Consider the following 22,358-nt stretch of genomic DNA (forward strand, 5'->3'; position numbering starts at 1 on the left):
TGCTTCTTGTAGAGCTCCCAGAACAGAATAGAAGCTCCAGGAGAGCAGGGACCTTGTCTTCTTTCCTTTGCATGACAAATAGCTGTGGCAGAGTAGGTGCTTAAAACAGATTGGTTGAGTAAAGAAACACTTCTGAGGAGGTATGACCCCCACCACACACACAATCACAAAGCTAAGGGCTCTCATTTTGGGGGGTATAATAGGGCCTCCAACTTTGAGGTAGGTAGTTTAATAACAGACATGAGGCCATCCTGGTAGACTATTTCTAAGGTCATTCCCGCATTCCAGTTGTAGCTATGGTCATGGGACAACACTGGAGGGGAAGTCCAAGGGCAGGGGTAGAATTCCAGCTGGGCTATTTAACAGCTCTGGACTCAAGGCAAGCCGCTCAATATCGAAGCTTTTGTTTTCTCATTTGCAAAATGGGACTGTTCTGCCCTCCCAAGCTGAAGATTAAGTGGTTGTGAGAACCCTTTGTAAACTGTGAAACACCATAATAATGTGAGCTACAAGCACCAAATGCTTCCCCTTTCTTTGGTGTCTCCTAGGTGCACAGAACCGAGGAGAAAGGAACCTCTCGCAAGTTCAACCACAAAGCAGGCTTGTTAAATCCCCGAATCCTCATTCTCGGAGGGCCCCCGAAGGCATCTGACTTCATCAAATTGCAAAGGGCCTATCTGATTCGATTCTTAGGCACTCCCTGGCCCTGGTGCCGAGAGGGCGGCTGCTTTACTGCTACAAGTTAATCATCAGGACTGTCTTAAGTATTTTGGATTTAATAAGGAAACCGTTTAATTTCCAGATTTGAAATGACCTAGATTGCTGCATTTCCTTAGTCCTCAAGCACTATATTAAACAGCTTCAAATCAGGGAGGACTAATATGGTAATTCAATTTATTCAGGTTTGCCAGACACCAGGGGAAAGGCATTAAGCAACAGTGGAGGGGGACAGCATCCCCATTTCTTCCTGGTTAGTTCATAAGCCTTTCAAATTCGTACTATGCTCTCCCACTGAAGACTGGTAGGTCAAGGGAGCCACACCACACTTGGATAGGATTCAGTAGTACACTCTGCCCTGCGGGACCCACTCTGAGTCAGTGGTTTACCAGGACTTGGCCCTGGTCCTTCTTTGCTTTTTCAGCAACTCTCATTGCTGGGATGACCTACAAGCCAGTCTTTGCCAAGAGGCATGAGTACAAACTTTAACTACCCCTGTTGTGAGATTTGGGAAGAATCCATAAAACTGGAAAATTTGTCTAAGTAGGACAGTTAGAGCTACTTAGAAAGCGATTCTAAGTAGGACTTAAGTAGGATAGACTGTAGGGACGGAAGGTTTACTTTTGCAAAGAACATAAATAAAATTAGGCAACCCCCCGGAGGAGCAAGGAGGGCTAGATCAGCATGCCTGGTCAATCCCAGAATGCCTCGATCAGACCGCCTTTGCTGGTTCCTGATAGCTCCAGGCGCCCCTAGGATGCTGACTCAACATTCCAGAGTTTCTCTCTGTGGTTCCTGGCAGCACAGGCCTGCAGCTCGGTAGCCATCTTGTCTTTCTGACCTACTTGTCATTCAATACAAACAGCTCTCGGGACTTGCTACATAATTTGCAAGGGCCAGGGCAAAATGAAAAGGTGGCACTCTGCTTCATAAATTATTAAGAATTTATTTTTATTTTTTTAAAGATTCTACCCATTTATTTGACAGAGCGCGCACAAGCAGGGGTAGCTGCAGAGGGAGAGGGAGAAGGATACTCCCCGCCGAGTAGGGAGCCTGACACAGAGCTCGATCCCAGAACCCCGGGATCAGGACCCGAGCTGCAGGCAGACGCTTAATCAACTGAGCCCCCCAGGCACCCCAAGAAATTAAAATGGTGACCATAGAACAGTAAAGCCAAGTGTGGGGTCCTTCCAAACATGACGCTCATGCATGTGAGGACACAGGTCGCACAACGCCCATGAAGCCAGCCCCGACTTCTGTAAGTACCCTTGGATGAACAAGGAGGAGGGAACTCCCGCCCACCAGCCTGACAGCATCTCTCTATGTCACAATTCCTAAGCCAACCTGAAATGATCTCTGAAAGGGAGAGGAGGGCAACTCCCCACCCCTGCAACACCACCGCTCAAATATATAGGATTTCTCTTTACCTATTCAACCGTTCCGTTTCCACCTCAAACTCTCGAATTTTGCTTTCCGAGATGGCAGATCCGTGTGAGTACAGTGTCTGGAAGATCTCCTGGATGTTGGAGCAGTCCTGAAGAGAGTGGGCCAGGTGCTCCGCCACGCTGCTGGACACCTGTACAGGTGAGCACGAATCCTGCTCTAGACAGTGTCGCTTTAGGGACCGGTCCTCAGGCATGCTTTGCACGCAGAAGAACTTATAGCCGATATTCCTCAACAATCAGGCACCAGAAGATGGTTACCCTGATTTTTCTCAGTCTGTATGAGTCTCTGATAAAAAGCTAACTACTGTGAAAATAGTACATAAACAGGATCGAAATACAGCTGTACGCCCCAGGCGTGTGTTGCTGGGCAGCACGCCTGGGGGAGCATGCCCCTTCAGAGTTCCTCAAGTTTTGGATATTGAACAGAGGGTCTGGACTCTCTGCCCCTTCCTGAGCCCCCTGCCCTCTGGACCCTCGTCTCTGGTTGCTGCAGCCAAAGAGAGCAGCCGGTTCCTTTATTTTCACAGTTTGGCTCTGGCACCGAATCTGGATGCAGGCAATTTTTTTTTAGTGCAAAATTCTAAAGGAGGGTTTTAAAAGTACTATTCAGGCTTTCCCCACCCCTGGGGATCAAATAGCCGGCTCTCTCAGCCTCATCCCCAATCCTAAAAAAATATTCCTTAGGGAACTGAAACTGCTTCCTTTTCACCATCCGTCAGCTCTTATGGCCTCAAGGGGTTTAGAGGCTCTCCAGATGAAAACGTTGGCACTAAGCGAGAAGGTTCTGGTCTCTGCCAGCATTGGGCTACACTCAAAGGAAGCATTCATCCTCACTGGAGAGCACGTTCCCTTTTAAGAGGCATGTGCGAAAGGTAAAGTTCTTCTAGAGCTCCCTGACCCACTCCGTCTCTGGGGTGCAGGGTGATATAAAGCAGGGACGTTAGGACTTTCATCGCCGTCGCCAGTAACTAGACCTAAATAATTTCTTTCTGACAGTTTTCAGGTAGAGAAAAAGAGAAACTCCCTTACTGCTGAAGAAGTAATTCCCCGATGAAGAAACTACTGTACCCTTTAATCTGACCCTCTGGAAGGAAATGGGGTCGGATTTATTTCATAATTGTTTACGGGAGGTGAACTTGGGAAGTTCCGTCATTTGTGATCTGCTATCTGCGTAGCTGTACCGGGCGCTGTCTTGCGTTGCTTCTCGTGAACACTCACCCCTATGCTACTGATTTCTGATCCCAGGACCGGCCGGTCCGACGACGAAGACTCGGACCTGGTCTTCGACAGCTTCACCCTCTCGGCAATCTAGAAAAACAAAAAAATCATCGAAAAATGACCCCTCACTCTTCAGATACACTGTCGAGACTAAGCTTATACAGGGCTACTGTTTAGCCATTAGCCATGACGATGAAACTGATGCATCAATTTCCGAAAAATAACTCACTCGTTCCAGTTTTTCCACCATCTGCTTAACCCAGGGTTTTCCAACCTCAGCGCTCGTGGCATCTTGGGTTGAATGTTCTCTGTTGTCGAGATTTATTCTGTGCCCTGTGGGCTGGTTAGCAGGACCACTAGCACTCTAGTGGTGACCATCAGAAACGTCTCCAGACACTGCCCGATATCCCTTGGGGGGACAGAATCACTCCTGGTTGAGAAACAACGGTTTGACCCCACTTATTCAGCTTGATGGCTGAGAACCACCGTTCTCGCGGAGACGGGCAGACCACCGGGGAAGAGCGCGTGTGTCACTGGGACAGTCCCTCTGGGGCAGACTCAGCACATGCACGGGGGTGGGGCTGCTGCTCTAACACCATGGCCTGCCCAGCAGAACCTATTTTTCTGCAGGCCGGGCTGTGGGTCCTATGAGAAGGGCGATCACTGATTCATCACTCGGGGTCCCTTCCTGAGATGAATCTCAGTCCTCAAGAGCAAATATCCATCCACTCCGTACTGCTGTAAAACCTGACAAAACATCTCACTTTCCACAACGACTTGCCAGCTGTGAGCTGCTCCCGCGGGCTGATTAAGGAGAGTTGGCATACAGGTCACAGCCAAGACAGACAAAACTACCGGTGGGTTCTCTCTCCCTGCCGCTGCAGCATAGGAGGCCTGTGAGAGACTCGAGGGAAGCTCCTCGGGCCCTTGTGAGCTCATCACGTGCCTGCAGTGGCCATGCGTGGTAGAGGCTGGTGCGGATTCCAGATAAAAGAGCAGGGCTCCCGCCCTCCCCTGGAGCTCACCTTGGCAATGGGAATGTCATTGCTGCTGCTGCTTGTACTCAGCTCCCCGGTGCTGGGGTTCACTGGGCGGTTGGCGGAAGTGAGGCGGCCAGGGCTGGAGGGCCCGGTGGCCTGTACGCTCTGTAGTCGCGTTTGAAGCTCTCGAACCTGAAATAACAGTGCAAACTTCAGACACCGCGGCTTCCCTGGTCAAAGAACAAACAGCCAGATGGCTGGATGGCTGGGTTTTCATTTCCATGAAGAGATCAGCTTCACTGAAAAGCTAACTAAAGCTAACTTGGTTGAGTCCGCATAAAAGTTTGCTGTATTCTTAACTAGACCGGCCACTGGGTGGCATAGGATCTGAAAATGTTTTCTACGGCTCTGAAAGCTTCCAGCAGAGGTGGAAAGACCATCTTTAAGGAATGTTTATTCATTCTGCCTTATGGGCTGAATGTCTTGCGCACTGCACATGGAGAACCCGGGGTGAAATCGCCACCTTCCCAAAACTCAAAGCTCAGAGGAAGAGAAACACGTAATTTCAAAGCAAGCACACGTTAATGCTGTAAATATCTACCTAGGGAGCTGTAGGAAGCTGGCAAAGGGAAGAATGTGCCTCCATCTCAAGTAGAGAGGGAAGGAGGAAATGGTGCTGGAGCAGAATCCTGTAAGATGGACAAGATGAGGTGGGGTGGGCTCTGAGGGTGCTGTCGAGCAAACTGGGGGCGGGAGAACCGCTTGCACGAGAGCACAGGCTTCGGGGTGACACACTGTATTGGAAGAACCGTGTGGTGTGGAAGAGCCACACGCGCCGGCACGGAGGGGAGGCGAAGGGCAAGACTCAGACGCACCTGCAGCTTTCCCCCCAAGAGCCGTGGAGATGGGATTATCCAGGGGACAGCGGGAAGGAATATCTGAACAGTCTTTCTGCATAAAAGAGACACACAGGGCCTTTTTTTTTTTTTTAAAGATTTTACTTATTTATGTGACAGAGAGAGACAGCCAGCGAGAGAGGGAACACAAGCAGGGAGTGGGAGAGGAAGAAGCAGGCTCCCAGCGGAGGAGCCTGATGTGGGACTCGATCCCGGAATGCCGGGATCACGCCCTGAGCCGAAGGCAGATGCTTAACGACTGCGCTACCCAGGCGCGCCACACAGGGCCTTCTTGAATGACATTAAGAACACACATTTATTTACCTGCACAGAATGTAATGTCCAGACTCTCTTCTCTAAGGTTACGGCTCAGTGATTTCCAAAGTGAGAAGTGTTCCAAGTGAGTGAAAATAATTGAGAGAAACTGGTCTGGTAACCTGGATCACAGTGCTGTCATCAGCTACAATGTCTACCTTGAGGGGCAAGCTGCCTACAGCACCCACGGGTCCTTACAAACGGGCACCAGGTCCTGCTGGGAAGAATTAGCACCGGGATGTCTAAGTCAGGGCTTTCCAAACTTGTCAGTGCACCAGGATGTCCAGGAGGCTTGTTAAAACACAGAGCCCAGGGCCTCACCCCCAGGTATTCTGATTTAGTGGGTGGAATCTGCATATTTAATAGGCTCCCAAGATCTGCAGATGCTCCCCAGCTGGGGGCTCACACCCTCAGTCCTAAGGGACTCCCGGGACCACACAGCACTTTAGTCCCAGAGACGGGAGGAATGCAGTCACGTGACTGGAAAGCTTTTCATATTAAATATCTTGGATGTCTCCATCCTGCTAAATTGGGAACCAAAAGTAATTGAAATTTCTATAATTCATCAACATATTAGAAGCCAAAATAGGAAAATCGCCTCAGAGAGAATTACATTTCACTAGTGTAAGGGCTACAAAGTGCCCCACACTCAGCTGTGGCTTCCAGTAACGGGGGGGGGGTGGGGGTGTCGTCCTCACAGCACACCAGACCCAGGGCAGACCTCAAAATAGTTTAAAGACTGAAAAACATACGCTTGTTAAAGCCAAATGGCACTGCTAGCGAGAGATGACAGGGCTCCTTCTGGAGTGGTCCCCAACAAACCCAGAAGAGGCATAGCGCGGATGCCTTGTTCGGCCGCATGGCAAAGGGGGGCCTGCTTTCCCATCAAGCCGGCCTCCTGGCAGCCGGGAAACATCCCTGATGGAGACCATGGATTTCAGTTGCTACTGCTGTGAAAGTCCTGAATAATTAACAATGTTAACACCACTCCAAAATCCAGAGCATCTGAACCGTTCACAAAACAAGCCGTAGCTGGTTCCTCGAATGCCGAGGGGCCCACTCGCCTTACTTTAAAATATATATCTACACTGTCCCAGGCAATTTACAAAAACTGCATTAGAACTACCCATATTATTGGAAAGAATTTTCTTCCTCTAATCACTCAAGTAAAACATGTCCACTGTGGGAAATTTAGATGCAGTGAGAAATAAACGCAGAGAAGGTACCTAAGAGTCTTTCTTCCTGTCTTTCCACAGCTTGCTTGTGCACAGGTGTGCATGATTAAAACGATTTCTAAATCTAAATATCCATTTCGTTTAAAAAGTGTTAGACCTAGAGAATGCCTCTGAAAACTACAGAATGATAAACATGTTTGTTTTTGGTCTACACTTTATCATTTAATGATAATTGTTTGGCAGTGAAAAAAATCCAGCTGAGGGGAGTGGAGTGAGCTTGTCGTGAAGATAAATAGCTGGCTGGATTAAATAGCCTTCTCTCTTTTCTTGATTTGGAGGTGGGGGGGTTAATTAATTTAAATGAATAAATGCACAGAAATGAAGGCTACAGCCAATCTGCTGATTCAGCTTAGGTGAACCTTGGGAGAAAGGAGACACAGCTATGGTTGTCTTCATTCCTATTCTTACCCACTCTTGCAGGCTGTCATGCCCTTCACTCCCCCCACCGCCTGCAAAGACAGGTTCAAGTTCTAAACCCGAAGTACCTGTGAATGTGACCTCATTTTGGAATATGTTCTTTGTAGATATAATTAAATTAAGAGTCTCAGGATGAGATCATCCTGGATTTAGGGTGGGTCCTAAATCTAATAACTTGTATCCTTATAAGAAAAAAGAGAGGGAAATTTACGACACAGAGGTACATGGGGCATCTGGCTGGCTCAGTCGGTGAAGCATGTGACTCTTGATCTTGGGGTTGTGAGTTCGAGCCCCACATTGGCTGTAGAGATTACTTAAGGGGAGGAGGGAAAAAAAAAAAAGACACAGAGGCACAGAGAGGAAGGCCAAGTAAAGATGGAGGCTGAGACTGGCCTCAAGTCAAAGAACTCCAGGACCTACCAGAAGCTGGAAAGTCAAGAAAGGATTCTCCTCCAGAGCCCTTGAAGGAAGCGCAGCCCTGCCAACACCTTGACTGCATGGACTCCAGAACTGTGAGAGAATAAATTTCTGTTGTTTTAAGCCACTGAGTTTGAGGTAATTAAATAATATACCCATCTTTCACTGAAAATATTAAAATATATTTGTCTCTGCAAAATATGTGGTTCAGAGTCAGGGGATAGCCAGGAATCACAGCTTTACTCCAAACTAGGAATTGATACTTGTAGGAAGGTCATTCATCACCCTTCCCAGGCTTGCTCAATTGGAGTTCAGCCACAGAACACAGACCGTGATTTGAGTGCCCGTTTTCTCATTTCTCCTGAAGTGAGCACACAGCCAGTCCTCATCTAGAGGCCCTAGAAAAGAAGTCAATCTGTTGCAGGGGCACCTGGGTGGCTCAGTCAGGTAAGTGACTGACTCTCGATTTCGGCTGTCATGATCTCAGGGTGGTGAGACTGAGCCCCACGTTGGGCTCCACGCTGAGCCTGGAGCCTACTTAAGATTCTATCCCTCTTCCTCTGCCCTCCACACCCCCCCATGTACACAAGCTCACTCTCTCTCTCTCAAAAAAAAAAAAAAAGTCAATCTCTTGCATATATTGGAAACATGATAGAAGAAGGTAAAATTCTTGTTTTTTAGGGGCTTGGAGTCTAGCCAAACATTGCAATGTGAATGCACTCTGAAAAGGGGTATCAACAGGAACGTCCAGGTACAAAAGAACCCGTGCCTCCGCCTTGCCACAGTAGGAAACACTGGGATTCAGTCTTGGAGGTGAAGTAATTCACCAAGCAAATAAAACGGAAAAGGCAACAGGGGCAGGGCGGGGCAGGGTGCGGAGGGCTCTGAAAGGTTCGAGTAAGGAGTGACATTAGAATGCCAGAACTCTGCATTTCTCATTTATACCTTAATGACTCTCAAAGGGAGTAAAGGATCTTATAAAAAATAACTTGATTAGAAAAGAGAATGAACTGAAATGAGCGAGAAAAACGGGGTGAGTCAAGAGAGAGACGATGAGGCTCAAACACAACAAAATGGGGGCAAAAATGGCAAAACACACCCTAGACCAGCACCGCTCAACGACTTCGGGTAGCAGTGACGTTCTACGGGTGCCCTGGCCTCACGTGCCTACTGGGGATCTGCAGGGGGCCTACTCGACCCAAGGAACTACATTTTTAACTGTATTCTATTTTAGTCCATTTGAATTCACATCTAAATAGATGTGTGTGGCCAGTAGCTACTGTATTGGCCAGTGCAGTTCTAGAACTATTCGAGGAAGTTCAAACAAACAGTCCAAACTGGCGGCTCGGGTGAGTCAGTGAAGCAGGGCTACTCGGCACAGTGGGGAAGACACAAGAAGGAGCAGACTTTCCAGAGAGAAATAAAGATGCTACCTTTGGACATGCTGAATCTGAGAAAACCATGGGGTATGTGAGTGGGGGTATTCAGTCAGCACTTAGAAATATAACCTAAGGGAAGATCAGAACTGGGTATACAGTTTAGGAATTTTGTGTGTGGATGAAACTGCCCAGGGAAGAGGCAGGGCAGTGGGGGGGTCAGGGGAGAGCCTACACATAGCCAGGTGATTTGAAAGGATCAACAGAGGTCAGACAAGAACATGATTTTGCTCCAGGAGAGAAGGGAAAGAGATGAGGATAGATAATAAGAAAGGTCAGTTTGTAGATGGGAGAGAGAGGTTGGGGAACAGAATGGCCCCCATCTGATGGTTTGTTTCTCTAAGAGAAAAGAGCTGAGGTCTTCTGCTAGGGGCGAGGGAGGGAGTAGCAGATGTCAGAAACGAGGAAGGAAGCTGAATGGACCAAAAAAGAAGGAAAAAAAAAAAAAAGCTTACACAGCAGCACTGAGAACTCAGCTGAGCTCTTTCATTCAAGACAGTAGACTGAGTAAATGCATTGTTCTCTGCAAACTCCGGAGACCTCATGAAAATAATAGTAAAGAATAAAAAACGGATTAAAACCGTAACAGTGAAAAGCACAGGCGTAGGGCATTAGCAGAAAGATTTGGATACGTTCTGTAAATGCAAAGTGGAAGGAAGAGTATTGATGGAAGGAACGGAATGGAAGAGGCAAATTCTATCAAATTCCCAAGGGGAGGCGGCCTGTCTACCCTGGAGAAGGTTGGCAGGGCTTAGACTCAGCTTTGGCAGGTACACGAAGGACAAGAATGAGAAGGAGGCTGGAAACGGGAGGAATAACGGTCTGCACACAGAACAAATGACAATTTCCAGCTATCACAGCCTCAGCTAAAGTAAACAGGCACTCTTCCTAAGCACGCATAGAAATGTTGCATAAATGAGGAACAATGAGAGAGAGATTCACTGCCAAGGTTAAAAGAAAGGCAGTGAGATCTCCAGGTGCCAGAAATGAGTGGAAATAAAGCTACAGAGGTTAGGAGGGGGCGGTGCCGCAGCAGCCTGGGAATGGCGACCAGGGCGTAGCGTGTGGGACCGGGGCGGGGCAGAGAGGGGCCCCTGCGAGTCAGGCTGTCTGGGCAAGGATCCTCCTGTGTAAGCCTGGAACCTTCCCGCCCCGCCCTTCTGTGACCAGCGCACTAGCAGGGAGGAAGCCGGAAAGAGGCCGGAGTACTGTGCCCAGGGGTCAACCATAGGAAGCCAAAATCCCAGACCCAGGACACCTTTGGGTGTTGAGTCCCAACCTGTAGCATCTGTGTACTGCAGGGCCCATCTCAGAAATGAAGAGCTAAAACGGTCTGGATTTCACCAGCCGGTCAGTGCCTCAGAGACTTAATTTGTCAATCACCCATATCACGGGAAGAAGAGGAGACACAACACTCTGTGACTGGAAGCTGCTGGACATGGCGGAACGGTTGGGCGAAGCGCCCATGACCCAGGAGAGGCAGCAGTCTACAGCGTGAGGGGAAGCCACCCGAGAAGAAACGAAAATAAAGCAAACAGCAAACTATGTCACAATCAATCTGTGTAGGACCCTTTAAAAGATGAAGAGATTAATTTCTTTTTTTAAAAAGTGTTTTTATTTATTTAAGTAATCTCTACACCCAACGTGGGGCTTGAACTCATGGCCCCAAGATCGAGTCACAGGCTCTTCCAACTGAGCCAGCGAGGCGCCCCTAAAAGGAGTAATTTCTATAAAAAGGAATTAGGAAACGAAACCAGGCAGATAACAAACAAGTGTAGGTGGACGAGAAAAATAAGCCAGTAGAAAATGTAGCCAATGACATAAAATCAATGTACTGGTTAAACTCTCAACTGGAGAAAACTGAAAACAGAATAAGTAACCTGGAACAGAGCACAGAGAAATTATTTCAGAACACAGCACAGGGAGCTAAAGAGATACAAAATATGCATGTGTCACCGAGACCACAAGTGACCCACCGAGGCCCGAACATACGTTTAAAGGAGTTCCAGAGGAAGAGAACGCAGGAAATGATGGAGAAACAGTTTCTGACAAGAAAACATGTGTTTTCCAGCAGCGGAGGCAGACCTGAGTCCTAACACTGAAGCACCCTGGGTTCCAGCCAGCTGCTGCAGTGCGTAGATATGCCTGCACGTTCCTTGCTAGTCCCTCCGTCAAGGGTAGAGCCATCCCCTCGCTTGTGTCTGGCCTGTGGGACTGCTTCTAATGACCAGAGTGCAGTGGGAGCAATCCTACAGAGCTTCTGAGGCCAGATCAGAAAAGGAGAATCCATTTTGCCTGCTCCCTCTAGGGATGCTGGCTCTTAAAAGCCGGCCACTCCACTGTGAGGAAGCCTGGGCCACCTGGAGAGGGTGCTGGTAGGTGTTTCTGCCCAACAGTCCCTGCTAAGGCTCCAGACGACAGCCTCACCCCCACAGACCTATAAGTAAGGATGCCTTCAAGGTGACTGGCCCTGGCCACCATCTGACTGTAACCACATCTGAGCCCAAGCGAGAACTGCCAAGTGCATGGTTCTGGGGAGCCATGGGGATCCGGATAGGAACAAGTCATTGTTTTAGGTCTTTAAGTTTGGGGTGGTTTGTTATGCCGCTAAAGCTACTTGGATAATGAGGATGCAAACATAATTGCACACGTAGCAACACTGTAAGGCAAACATAGGGGGAAAAGGAATAAAGAGATTATCTTAAAGCTGGTGGGAGGCACAGCCACCTTAGGTTCTGAGAGAAAGGGTGTTGGTCCGTTTAACTCACTTCTGCGTTGCCAGCACCTTGGACCGTATCTGATAAGGCGTTGGTCTCACTGTAATCTGCTGAATATTATAAAAGAAAACAAACCTTCAAAAACTAAAAACTCTCACCCTAAAATTTAATACTTAGGTCGACTCCTGTGGTAGGCCAAATCATGGCCTCCAGACACGTCCTCATTGTGGCCTTAGAGCACGGTGAATATGGGACTTTCCACGGCAGAGGGGAATGTGCAGGAATGATGGAGAATCTTGAGATGGGCAGAAATCCCTGGTGATCTGGTGGACACAGCCACTGGAGGCATCATCGGAGGAGGGAAGCAGGAGCGCCCGAGTTAGAGAGGCAAGTCCGAGGCTGCTCAGCTGCTGGCTTTGAAGCTGGAGGAAGCGTTGAGAGGCAAGGAATGCTGGCTGCCCCTGGAAGCTGGAAGGGGGCTGGAGGCCGCTCATCCTCCAGAGCCCGGGGAGGAATGCAGCCTGGCGATACTCCGAGGTCAGGGAGCAAGAAGCACTTCCGACTTCTAACCTTCAGGGCTGTGAAACCCCCAGCCCGTGTCTTTGGAAGCCACCAGGTCTGCCGCAGATTGTTACAGCAGCCAGGAAGGCATGCGGCCGCCAGCCAGGGCGTGGGCAAGAGCAAAGGCATTCGCCGTGAGAAGAGTTTGTCCTGCGTGGACCTTCACTGAAAGGACTTCTTAAGGATGCATGCTTTAGGTCACAAGGAAATCAAACCCTGAAAAACAGCCCTTGGAAAGAGACTGTGGTACGCATGAAAGCTGGCAGGGAAGTGTGGCAGAAGGAAGCTTCCTATGCGGCCTGTGAGGGCGGGGGCTGGCAAGGCGCTTGCTCGAAGGAGAATACGCAGCCGCAGGAGTCTGCAACCTTGCTGCTGGATGCGTACTGCAGACAAAGTCCCCCCCGCCCGACAGGGACGTGTGCGAGGGTCCAGGCGCTGCAATGCCATCTGCGGTAGTGGGAAGTCTTGTCATTGGGTACAGTCCGCGTGGCAGAGACCCTACAGACTGCGAGGTGGCCGCTGGTGCGGCAGGCCCAATGGGACACACAGCAATGTGGGCAGATTCAGAGTGCTGAGTGGGAGGAAGGAGTCCACAGCACAACGACATTTATGTAAATTAAAAACAAGATACAAAACACTGTGTATGAAGACATATGCAAAATGGGGAAAGGGAATGGGATATAAAAGGAATAAATAAATTAAGCGACGGACCTTTCACAGATCAGTGAGTGTGCTTTTAACAGAGGAATGTCATTAGCTTATCTCTCTACCCTCACAGGCCAAATAAAAGCCAACAAATGAAAGAAAGTAAATACAAAGATGAGGTCAGGAGCCTACGAGATTATGGCAGCCAGACAGCGAGATGCTGGCGGGGAAGAATCTGGGACTGGAGCCAGCAGAGACCAACGTCCAGTGGGGCAGGCACAGGGGAGGGTTTCCCCAGTTGAGGGAAGTCCACCAAAAAAGGGAGGCTAGGACGAGTATAAGATGGGTCATCTGCTGGACACTTCCATCCCCCAGGACAGCCATAGGGACGCAGACAAGACGACTGCACGGCTGACGAAGTCATCTGTGAACGTGGTCCACAGACGGGTGACATGCAGGAATGAAAGGTGGCCCAGGAGTCCTGAGCGGGATTAGAAACACAGTCACCAGACAGAAGGAGTCTGCTCGGCTTACAATGTGCAGCAATGTCGGCTGGGCGACTGTAATTTCGGGCAATTAGGTTGTAATTCATAATTTCACGGTGTCACGGAGCTGGCTGAGATGAGGGGGTTTCGGCCCTGCAGAGAGGCAGAACTACTGGGCCACAAAAGCTCTCCTTAATGAGCTTTGGGCAGTCGGTCCCTTCCGCTTCTCGGACAGCAGCCTCCTCCACGTCCAGATTTTGCAAAGAACCGCTCTCTTACTGGAGATTTTAGAAACAGAAGGAGGGAAGCGAACCCAAGAGCATTTCAATTCTCTGAAGATGTGCTAGGTAGGCGCACCGTTTTCTCTCTTGTTCTATAGAGCACCGAAGACCCTGGACCGGATTATCAAAATGGCCACATCAGGGAAAAAGTCAGAGTTTTGGCTGCCTTCCTAATTTCTTACCAGCTTTCCAACAAAGGGAGTCAGCTACTTTCCTGATAGCCACGAGTCCGCCTTAAACAGCCTGACCTGGGACTTCAGAACAGGGGTTGGAAAACAGAGGTCAGGGATGGAGACGCCAACACCGGTGCTCACAACTGAAAAAGATACCTCACAGTTTCCACAGCACCAATGTGCAGGAAGCCCTTTCAGAGTCCCTAGAACGGTTTCCAAAGAGGCCATGAAGAGAATCATAGTTCTGCGGGTTCCCTGCCTTGAGCCCCACACTTCAGCCCTCCTCAAACTACAGAGAGGAAGGGCGACAGGTTTTACCAGGGATGCTCTGCTGGGCTCAAATCAAGAGAAATACACACACAGCTCACTTCTTCTCCATGAAACAAACTCCTTTCGCCTTCACTTAGTGTTGTGTTAGCACGCTAGCAAGGTTGGTCCGGACAAGCAGAAGGGATCTCGTGCTCAAGCTACTGGAGCAGAGGGTGGCTCGCCAACTTCTAGTCTGAGTGGAAGCAGGTGACAGAATGAGAAAAAGGGGGAGGAGGACCCAGGAAAGGCATCTGGACAACAGGACAAGGAAAACTGCATCCCATAATAAGGCAACCAGGGCCCACATTTTGGTGCCAGTGTAGACTAGGACAAGATAAGCAAACTTCTGTGGGTCTCCGTCTCCTCCTTAGAAGGGTTTAATACTAGCAGCGGTCTTGTAGAATTCTGGTACAGATGAAACAAGACGTGCACACACTACTGCCCATCACTAGCAAATGCTCAAAGTACGTTCAGCGTTTGAATTTAGGCTTTAAATCCTGCTTTGCCTTCAGAGGTATCTGTTCTTAGTCCGAGAGGGGTAATGTTTACTCTGAAAATTCAGAGAATGTTCATACCATCAATATGAACAGGTTTTTAAAAATAAGCTACCAAGATTGCATTGGGGAAAAAAAAGACCACAGTGGTAAGTGGCACCTTGTAAGACTGTCTTCCTCTCCCGGATGAGTGTGGGAAGTTACGCGCCATGCCAGGCCATGCCTCCTCGCCTCCAGAGCCCCAGGGTGCCCGTGTCCTGCTGGATTCCAGGACAGTCACATCCTTCTCTGCCCTTCCTCCTCTAGCTCATGTGACCCCCATGAGCGGACAGAGCAGGGCGGGCTCTTCACAGCGCGAGGCTCCCCCTCAGACCCCGGGCTCATCACCACCACACTGGGCCCCAGGAGGAGTAGGTCAGGTGTGAGGAGAAGGTGCCAGAAAAGTTGAGGTTCTCTCCTTCATTCACCCTGCAGGAAGAGAGGTGAAGATGCCTGGAGAGGCTCTCGGCCCATGTCGAGAGGGTGACTGAAGGACACCTCCTTCCCTTTCCTGTCCCCAGGCGCTTGCTGGGATCAAGACGAGCAAGTGTCCCGCGGTCCCGCACCCCATCCATTGGTTCAGTGGCTCATGGAAGGGCACATAGCCTCCGGAAGAGTTTCCAGTGACTCTGACACACAGGCTGAGAGCCGCCGCAGGATGGAGGGGCAGACGGCCCGTCTCTCCGGCCCTCCGATTCACGTGCAAGTCTACTGATGCAGCGCTCAAAACAAACCAACCGGCTGAGCCTGGAACACTTACTGCTCAACAAATGTCCACACGCTCCTTCCCCGTTCTCCGTGCCTCTGTGGTTAAGTGGCGCACCTGTCCGGTTCTGGCCGACGGTGAGCGGGGTGGGTCCCCTCAAGGGATATTCTAGGTGATGGGCCCCCCCGAGTAGTGACACGGAGCAGAGCTCTGTGCTCTGCCATGTGCTCATATCCCCATATCTGTGCTAGACACGCAGTGCAAACAAGCAATAAGCGCTTCCGGTGTGCCATGCCACTGAAATTTGGGGAGTTAATTTGTAACTGCTGTGTTACCTACCCTTATCCTGACTAACAGATCAGCCCCGCAAAGGAAGAACCACCTGACACCCCCCACAATAGTGGTTGGAAGGAGAGCCCTGGAGCCAGCCCTACTGCTCTCAGCTCCCTCCTTTTTGGCCAGATTAGGGCTGGGAGTGTTAAAACAGGTGGTCGTTCTCTCTTCCCTCTCTCTCCAAACCCTTTACGAATTTAAACTTAGCTAACACCGGCCATGTCTTTTTCATATAAAGAAACTCCTAAGAAGAAATGGAACAAATAAGATACGAACAAAATTCCATCAAGGACAAAAGAGAAGACTGTGTATGACTACGAAACTGTTAAAGCCGGGAGATGCGGATTACTGCCCATAATCCACTTTCTGTTTAATTTGAAAATTAAGGAAAAGTATAAAGAAGAAACATATGCCTAGCATGTCACTGCCTGGATTTAGCCTCTGTTGATATTTTGGCGTATTAGCTTTCCTTCCACGTATATATTTCTACCTATTAAAAGTTATACAAAAGAATACATTCATTTAAAAAATAAAATTTGGGGGTGCCTGGGTGGCTCAGTCAGTTAAGTGTCTGGCTTCAGCTCAGGTCATGATCCCGGGGTCCTGGGTTCGAGACCCACGTTGGGCTCTCTGCTCAGTGGGGTTCTCCCTCTCCTCTGTGCTCTCTCTTTCTCTCTCAAATAAATAAAATCTTTAAAAAAAAAATTAGAGCACTGTGGAAAAATTTGAGTACCCTTTGACCTACACTGCCAGGTACTTGCTTCCCCTCCTCACCATAACTATTATGAGATTGGTTTATATTGTTCTGGTCTATCTTAAATACATGCCCACATAGCCAATGTAAATTTATACACATATAAATTCATAGTAAATATAAAGTACCATTTTGCAGCCCTGCATTTTCCATATCCAGACACTGTGGTCAAGAAAAGCATCATGGAGGGGGAGGCAGAGCGGAAAGAGCTCAGATGGGACTCAAAGCCAAGGAAGGCAAATCGGAGATGAATCTTTATTTAACCTACATAAGGTCACAACAATTTCACTTCCAGAAATAACTCCACTGTTACTGGTTTTTAGTTAAAAATATCAAAGAGATACTGACTTAGCATATAACAGGAGACAATTCAGACCAAGTGAATGGCTGCTTCAGAGACAGCCTGCTCTGTACACATCAGTGTGACACTAGAAATCTCATTTCCTGGTAGAGGTGGGCAGCCTACTAGTAAATTTGAATGAATGAGCAGAAAAAAGTACATAATAAAACACACAGTCAACTTATAAAGTAATTACTCTAACAGGCCCTTTGGCTTAATTTCGATTCTTCTTTCCAACTCCTTTAAACATGACCACCGATGGGACAAGCTCCCTGGGACATAACACCAGGTGAAAACTGAAGGTGGAATTGGTGTGTAAAACCAGTTCAGTATTTAGAAACTGGCACCAATGGAAGTTAGGACTAATGGCTCTAGGGAGGACCTTGAGGTCATAGAAGAGGACGCTCTGTGAATGGCCCCGGCTGGTGAGGTCATGGGACACATGCTTGACCTGTGTGTTGCACACCTGCCTAAGCGCCACAGCCCTGGACCCTCCCATGCTCCTGGATCTCTAGGAGAAGGACAACGGCAGACACGGTGCAGTCCCATTCCACTGGTCATTAGCACGAACCTGAACGCAGCCTACAGGATCTCAGCCTCATCTCCCTGAAGCAGAAGGGACTGGAAACTGAATTACTGGCCGTGTGGCTGAACTCGATCACGCCCGTCTACATCGTGAAATCCCAATAAAAACTTTGGATACTGAAGTTTGGGTAAACTTCCCTGGTTGGCAATACTCTGAGTGTTGCCTGAAAAGGAGGTAATACCATCCAGGATTCCACCTGGAGAACACAAAAGGAACTTCTGCATTTGGACCCCTTCCAGACCTGTGCCTCTTCATTTTGGCTGCTTCTGATTTTTTGCTATAATAAACTTATAATCTTAAGTTAAAAAAAAATAAAAGTGGCCCAAAGGAAAATATGACAGGATTGTTACTTTGAAAAGCTTCAGAGTTAATGGTCCTCAGAAAGCACAATGTGTGAAGGAAATTTCTCTCTTTTTACCTGTAATCCTCCTTTCCCAGCTTCCTTTCCTTTCCTCTCCAAAGGTTATATTACCAGGAATTTGGGCTTACTTCCAGTTTAGGAGGACAAGGTGAGGGGAGAGGAAATGGGCACTGCAGCATTCTAGAAATTTACTCGTCCTTTTTCCTGGCCAAGGAGCCAAATGGCAGCCATTAAAAAATCTGGAGCTGAGTCCTCATTTATATTTTAAAAGACTTCAGCTAAACTGGGTATTCCATTTGTATTACATGGGTCTTATGAACACAGAATAATGAAATCCCTTCGTAAATGTAACACCACATTCAGGAATCAAGAATAATTGGTTTGGAAAAGACAGACTTATCACTAGTGGAAATACTGCCCCCTCCCCCTGCCCCAGCCAAGTCAATTAACTAAGGGTTTTTAAGACGTTTAGAGGGAAAGCAGAAGTAGAGAGGGAGAATTTGAGATCAGGGTGACTTTTATTTAGTTCAAGACAGTGTGTCTTCTAGTCTCTTGAATTTACTGTGGTGATGACCAGAGACTCAAAGCAGAAGTCAGATCCCAAGGATGAGGAAGGAGACAAGGAGAGGCTGATGAAATTCATTTCCAGATGTGCTGAAAATACCCAGGTGGGATGTGGGGTACACAGAACAAACTCCCACCACCACGTTAGGTCGTGAATTTGCAGAACTTCCTGAAGAATTTATGCAAAATCTCAGAAGGAACTGGTACGGCCTGATTTTGAGTCAAGTCCATGACTCGATGGGACACAGGTTCATGAGCCTGTGGTCACAGTTCTACCAGAAACTTCACCAGTCTGTGCTTTACCAAACTGTCTGAGGAAAGCACCAATCATTTTGGCTACACGGCAGTTGACCTAAACGACTAGGTAAAAGATGAAAATAGTGTGGAGAAGCTGCACCTACCATCCAATGTCCCTCCTGTGGACTGCCCTGGCGCCCTCTGTGCTCTACCCTCCCTACAACATTGTAACCGCCTGCCATCACCGCAACCTGTTGACCTGCCTGTCTCCCCAGCATCCTTCCAGCCAAGGACTGTATCCTGTTTATCCTTGCAACCTCTCTGCCCAGCACAGAGGAGATGGCTACTCTTGTTCCTGAAATGAATAAATGAATGAACGAAGAGCCGAGTGCTTCCTTTCTAGGGTAATTAATCCTACCTTGCCTAAATGAAGCCCACTTCTTTAAGTGTGAGGAAATGAATGGCTATATTACAGCGCATGCAGAAATAAATGATTATCTCATTTAATAACGAGCTGGGACCAATAATAAAGATTATCTGCCTGTTGTTCCTTAGTTACTGCTCTGGAAAGTAGCCCAATCTGTTAACTGACATTAAAGATCTAATTTAATTAAATCTTGAGCAAGGCTTAGAAAACCGACTGAGAGCACTTCGTTTAATTACAGGCGGAAGGGGGCAAGCCCCAATCCTATTGATCTGGTCAGTTCAAATTCTATACAATGAATGTGGGCAATGGAAAATAAATAAATAAAACGTGGCCCCAGTTGCTTTTCAGGCGAGTCTGGTGAACTATGAATTCAGACCTGCTCTAAAGACAGCAAAGGCAAACAAGCCATGTGTCATGTGGCATCACAGAGATGGAAATGAGACTGTACCTCAGTCATTCCAAAGAGGCCCACATCATGAAGAACAGAAGACAGTGAACCCCAGAAGACAGATTCCTCCTCAGGGAAGTGAAATATGTTGGGTGGTGGTGGGTGGAAGTGATCCAACATTGAAAGTCTGGTAAACTGGCATTCAAAGGCGGCCAGTGAATTCCACGGGACCCACAGTTAGACTGAAGTACATAGAAATAAACCATGGGTAGGTGTACACACGCCTGAGGATGTTTCCACTTGAGGAAGAGACACAAGTTCCTCAACATTTCATGATTTGGATGTAATGGAAATACAGACTGCATACGACAATGTTAACTACAAAATGTAAGAGGTAATAAGTGTGATCAGAATAAAGGTTGTCTCAGTGCTTTATGAGTATTAACTGATGTTCCTGCCTGGGACACTATTCTTATTCCCACTTCCTGGCAGAGTCACCTGAGGTACAGAGAGGTGAGTAACTTGCTCAAGGTTCACGGTGACTTGCAGGTCATGCTGTGACCCCAGGTACATCGTAACAGTACCACGACATTACACTGGTCCTAACATTGACCTCCAGAGTTGGGAGAACGTACTTGCACAGAAGGAGGGACTGGCTTTTCACCCTCTGCTTGTCACAATCCAGGCCTGTTTGTACATTGGTAACTCAAGTTTAGAGGAGAATGTTTATTCTAAACCAGAATATGCAATGATACCTAAGATCAACATTTCCTTCACAAAACATGCACCGTCAGAATGTGCCCGCTAAGAGCAAGCATGCCTAATCAGGGCATTAGTCCTAACAATCGGGGAGTGTAGCCCAGGAAATTCCAGGTGGTGTGGGCCTCAGCACTAAGTACATTTCATCAGCTTGCCCAGATCAAGTCTTTGCTGACTGGGATGATTTACACCTGCTGACGGCAGTGTGGAGAAAGGCATCCCGTACAGCTGGGGACCGAAAATAAGCTTAGGCACATGAGTGCAGATAAAATCATGCTCAGATAGGAGAGGTAGGAATGCTGGCCTTTTCATTATGGCATTAGCCACAAATGAGGACGAGTTCAAAAATAGTCATTTCTTCCATAGTCATACATAATGGCAACCATGACAACTTGTGTGTGCATTTAGAACAGACTGATGTACACATGCGAACCTTAAGGAAGACAAGGTACTTCCAAGGTGTTCTTTAAAAGTAAGGGAGCAAGAGCAATGGTGAAGGATGTGGGGTCTACCAGATGTACATCGCCCTCCAAGCCGACTTCGTCTGCGTACAGAGTTGCCAGTCAGAGCACAACTAGAAAGCAAGCTGCTAATATTGCCAAGATTGAGAAAGAGAGTAAAGCAGGTCCAGTAATGTAAAGTGAAGTTCAGAGGGAACGTTTCTGATTGAAGAATTCACTGCTCTACCCCAGACTGATCACAGATCAAATTCACAGCCAAACAAAGAAATACTGTGGGTTCCTGAGGGGGGAAAAAAAACAACTCCATCTTTAGAAAACTGAGTGCTTTAACGATTCTGCCAAACAGGACTCTGCTGAAACATCAGCCCCTTTAGCAATGGATGTATTTCCTAAGCAAGTTGTTCTTAAAGCTGCTGCAGGCCTTAGAACGTTTGGTACATTGGGGTGAACGCCAGGAATCACACACACACACATACCCCATAACCTTAATAAACGCACCAGAGGAGGCGGCAGTTCACATTAGACTCATTGCAGGTAAGTGAGAGCAGGTATTATAAATTTAAAGAAAATTTTTCAGAAGAAGCTGCAGAGGGGAAAATTCTATATATTTCTGCAAATTATAAAATATTCTTAGTCTATCTTAAAGGAAGAACATTTTAATTGAGCTTGGGGAAGATGTGCATACCCTGGAGAATGGTTTGAGAATCACTGTGCTGATATAATTTTGCCATCCACTTAGATTCCTGAGAATAGTGTTTTTTAAAATCTTACCTGCACACCTCAGCACTTTCAAACTATCCCCCTTTAGAGAACGACTTCCTGATCAGAAAGCATGGAGAGTCCCAAGATTACGAATGCCACAAAATTCTTGGGGCTGCCCTTGGCTCTATATGTTTGGTTGCCTTCCAGCCCCACAGCCTGGGGGAAAGGCCGGGCCACGTCGGACTTGGCATGCTCACCCGCCTCCGGAGCCGGTCCCGCTCCTCCCGGATGGCGTTCATGGTGGCCTTGGTCCTGTTCAGCTCCTCCTCTTTGCTGCACAACATGGCGGTGAGGCTCTCATTCTCTTCCCTCAGCCCGGCCAGCTCCTTCTCCCAACGAGACCGTTCTTCAGCCAGGTTGGGATACAGGTCCCGGCCAAGTACCCCCTCAATCTCCTCGACTGTCTGGAAAACACAAAGACAAGCCCAGTGGGTTCCCTGCGAGAGAGGGGAGGAAAAGGATGGCAGCGAGTGTGGACAGAATGGGTTCTACCACCCTTTCACTGCCAACAGTAACCATGACTTCCCCCAAATCACCCTCTACCAATTTTCAGAGAAGGCTCGGTCACTCGCCTGGGTCACAGTCTGCATCCCCCAGCAGTCCCCAGAGTCAGAACAACACAGTCCCTTCATGGGATGTTTGTCTATCTGTGGCTCTAATGGCCACGTCCACACAAATGCTTCAGTCCTCTGTCCACGTTCCGGAGTTGCATATAACCAGACAGCAAGCCTGTTAGCGGGCTTCACAGTCCAAGTGTGACGTAGCAAACAGCATACAAAAGCTAACTTGAAGTTTCCCAAATTATAGGCCTCCCGTGTTGCAACTCCAAGACAGCAGAGGTCACGTCACCATTTCCAGCTTTTGGTGTCACATCAGAATTCAGAGGGTGTGAATGAGGTT

At 48.1% G+C, this 22,358-nt stretch overlaps 1 protein-coding gene across 1 annotated transcript in view; it reads right to left on the reverse strand.

Annotated features, from left to right (window-relative positions):
• Positions 1 to 22,358, reverse strand: part of MCC (MCC regulator of WNT signaling pathway) — a 407,237-nt gene that overhangs the window by 44,435 nt on the left and 340,444 nt on the right. Inside the window, 4 exon segments of the mRNA XM_034656615.1 lie at positions 2,145 to 2,293; positions 3,381 to 3,470; positions 4,406 to 4,552; positions 21,656 to 21,862. Of these exon segments, the coding sequence (XP_034512506.1) occupies positions 2,145 to 2,293; positions 3,381 to 3,470; positions 4,406 to 4,552; positions 21,656 to 21,862 (593 nt within the window).

This window comes from Ailuropoda melanoleuca, chromosome 3, assembly GCF_002007445.2.
Source record: "Ailuropoda melanoleuca isolate Jingjing chromosome 3, ASM200744v2, whole genome shotgun sequence".
Classification (NCBI taxonomy): Eukaryota; Metazoa; Chordata; class Mammalia; order Carnivora; family Ursidae; genus Ailuropoda; species Ailuropoda melanoleuca.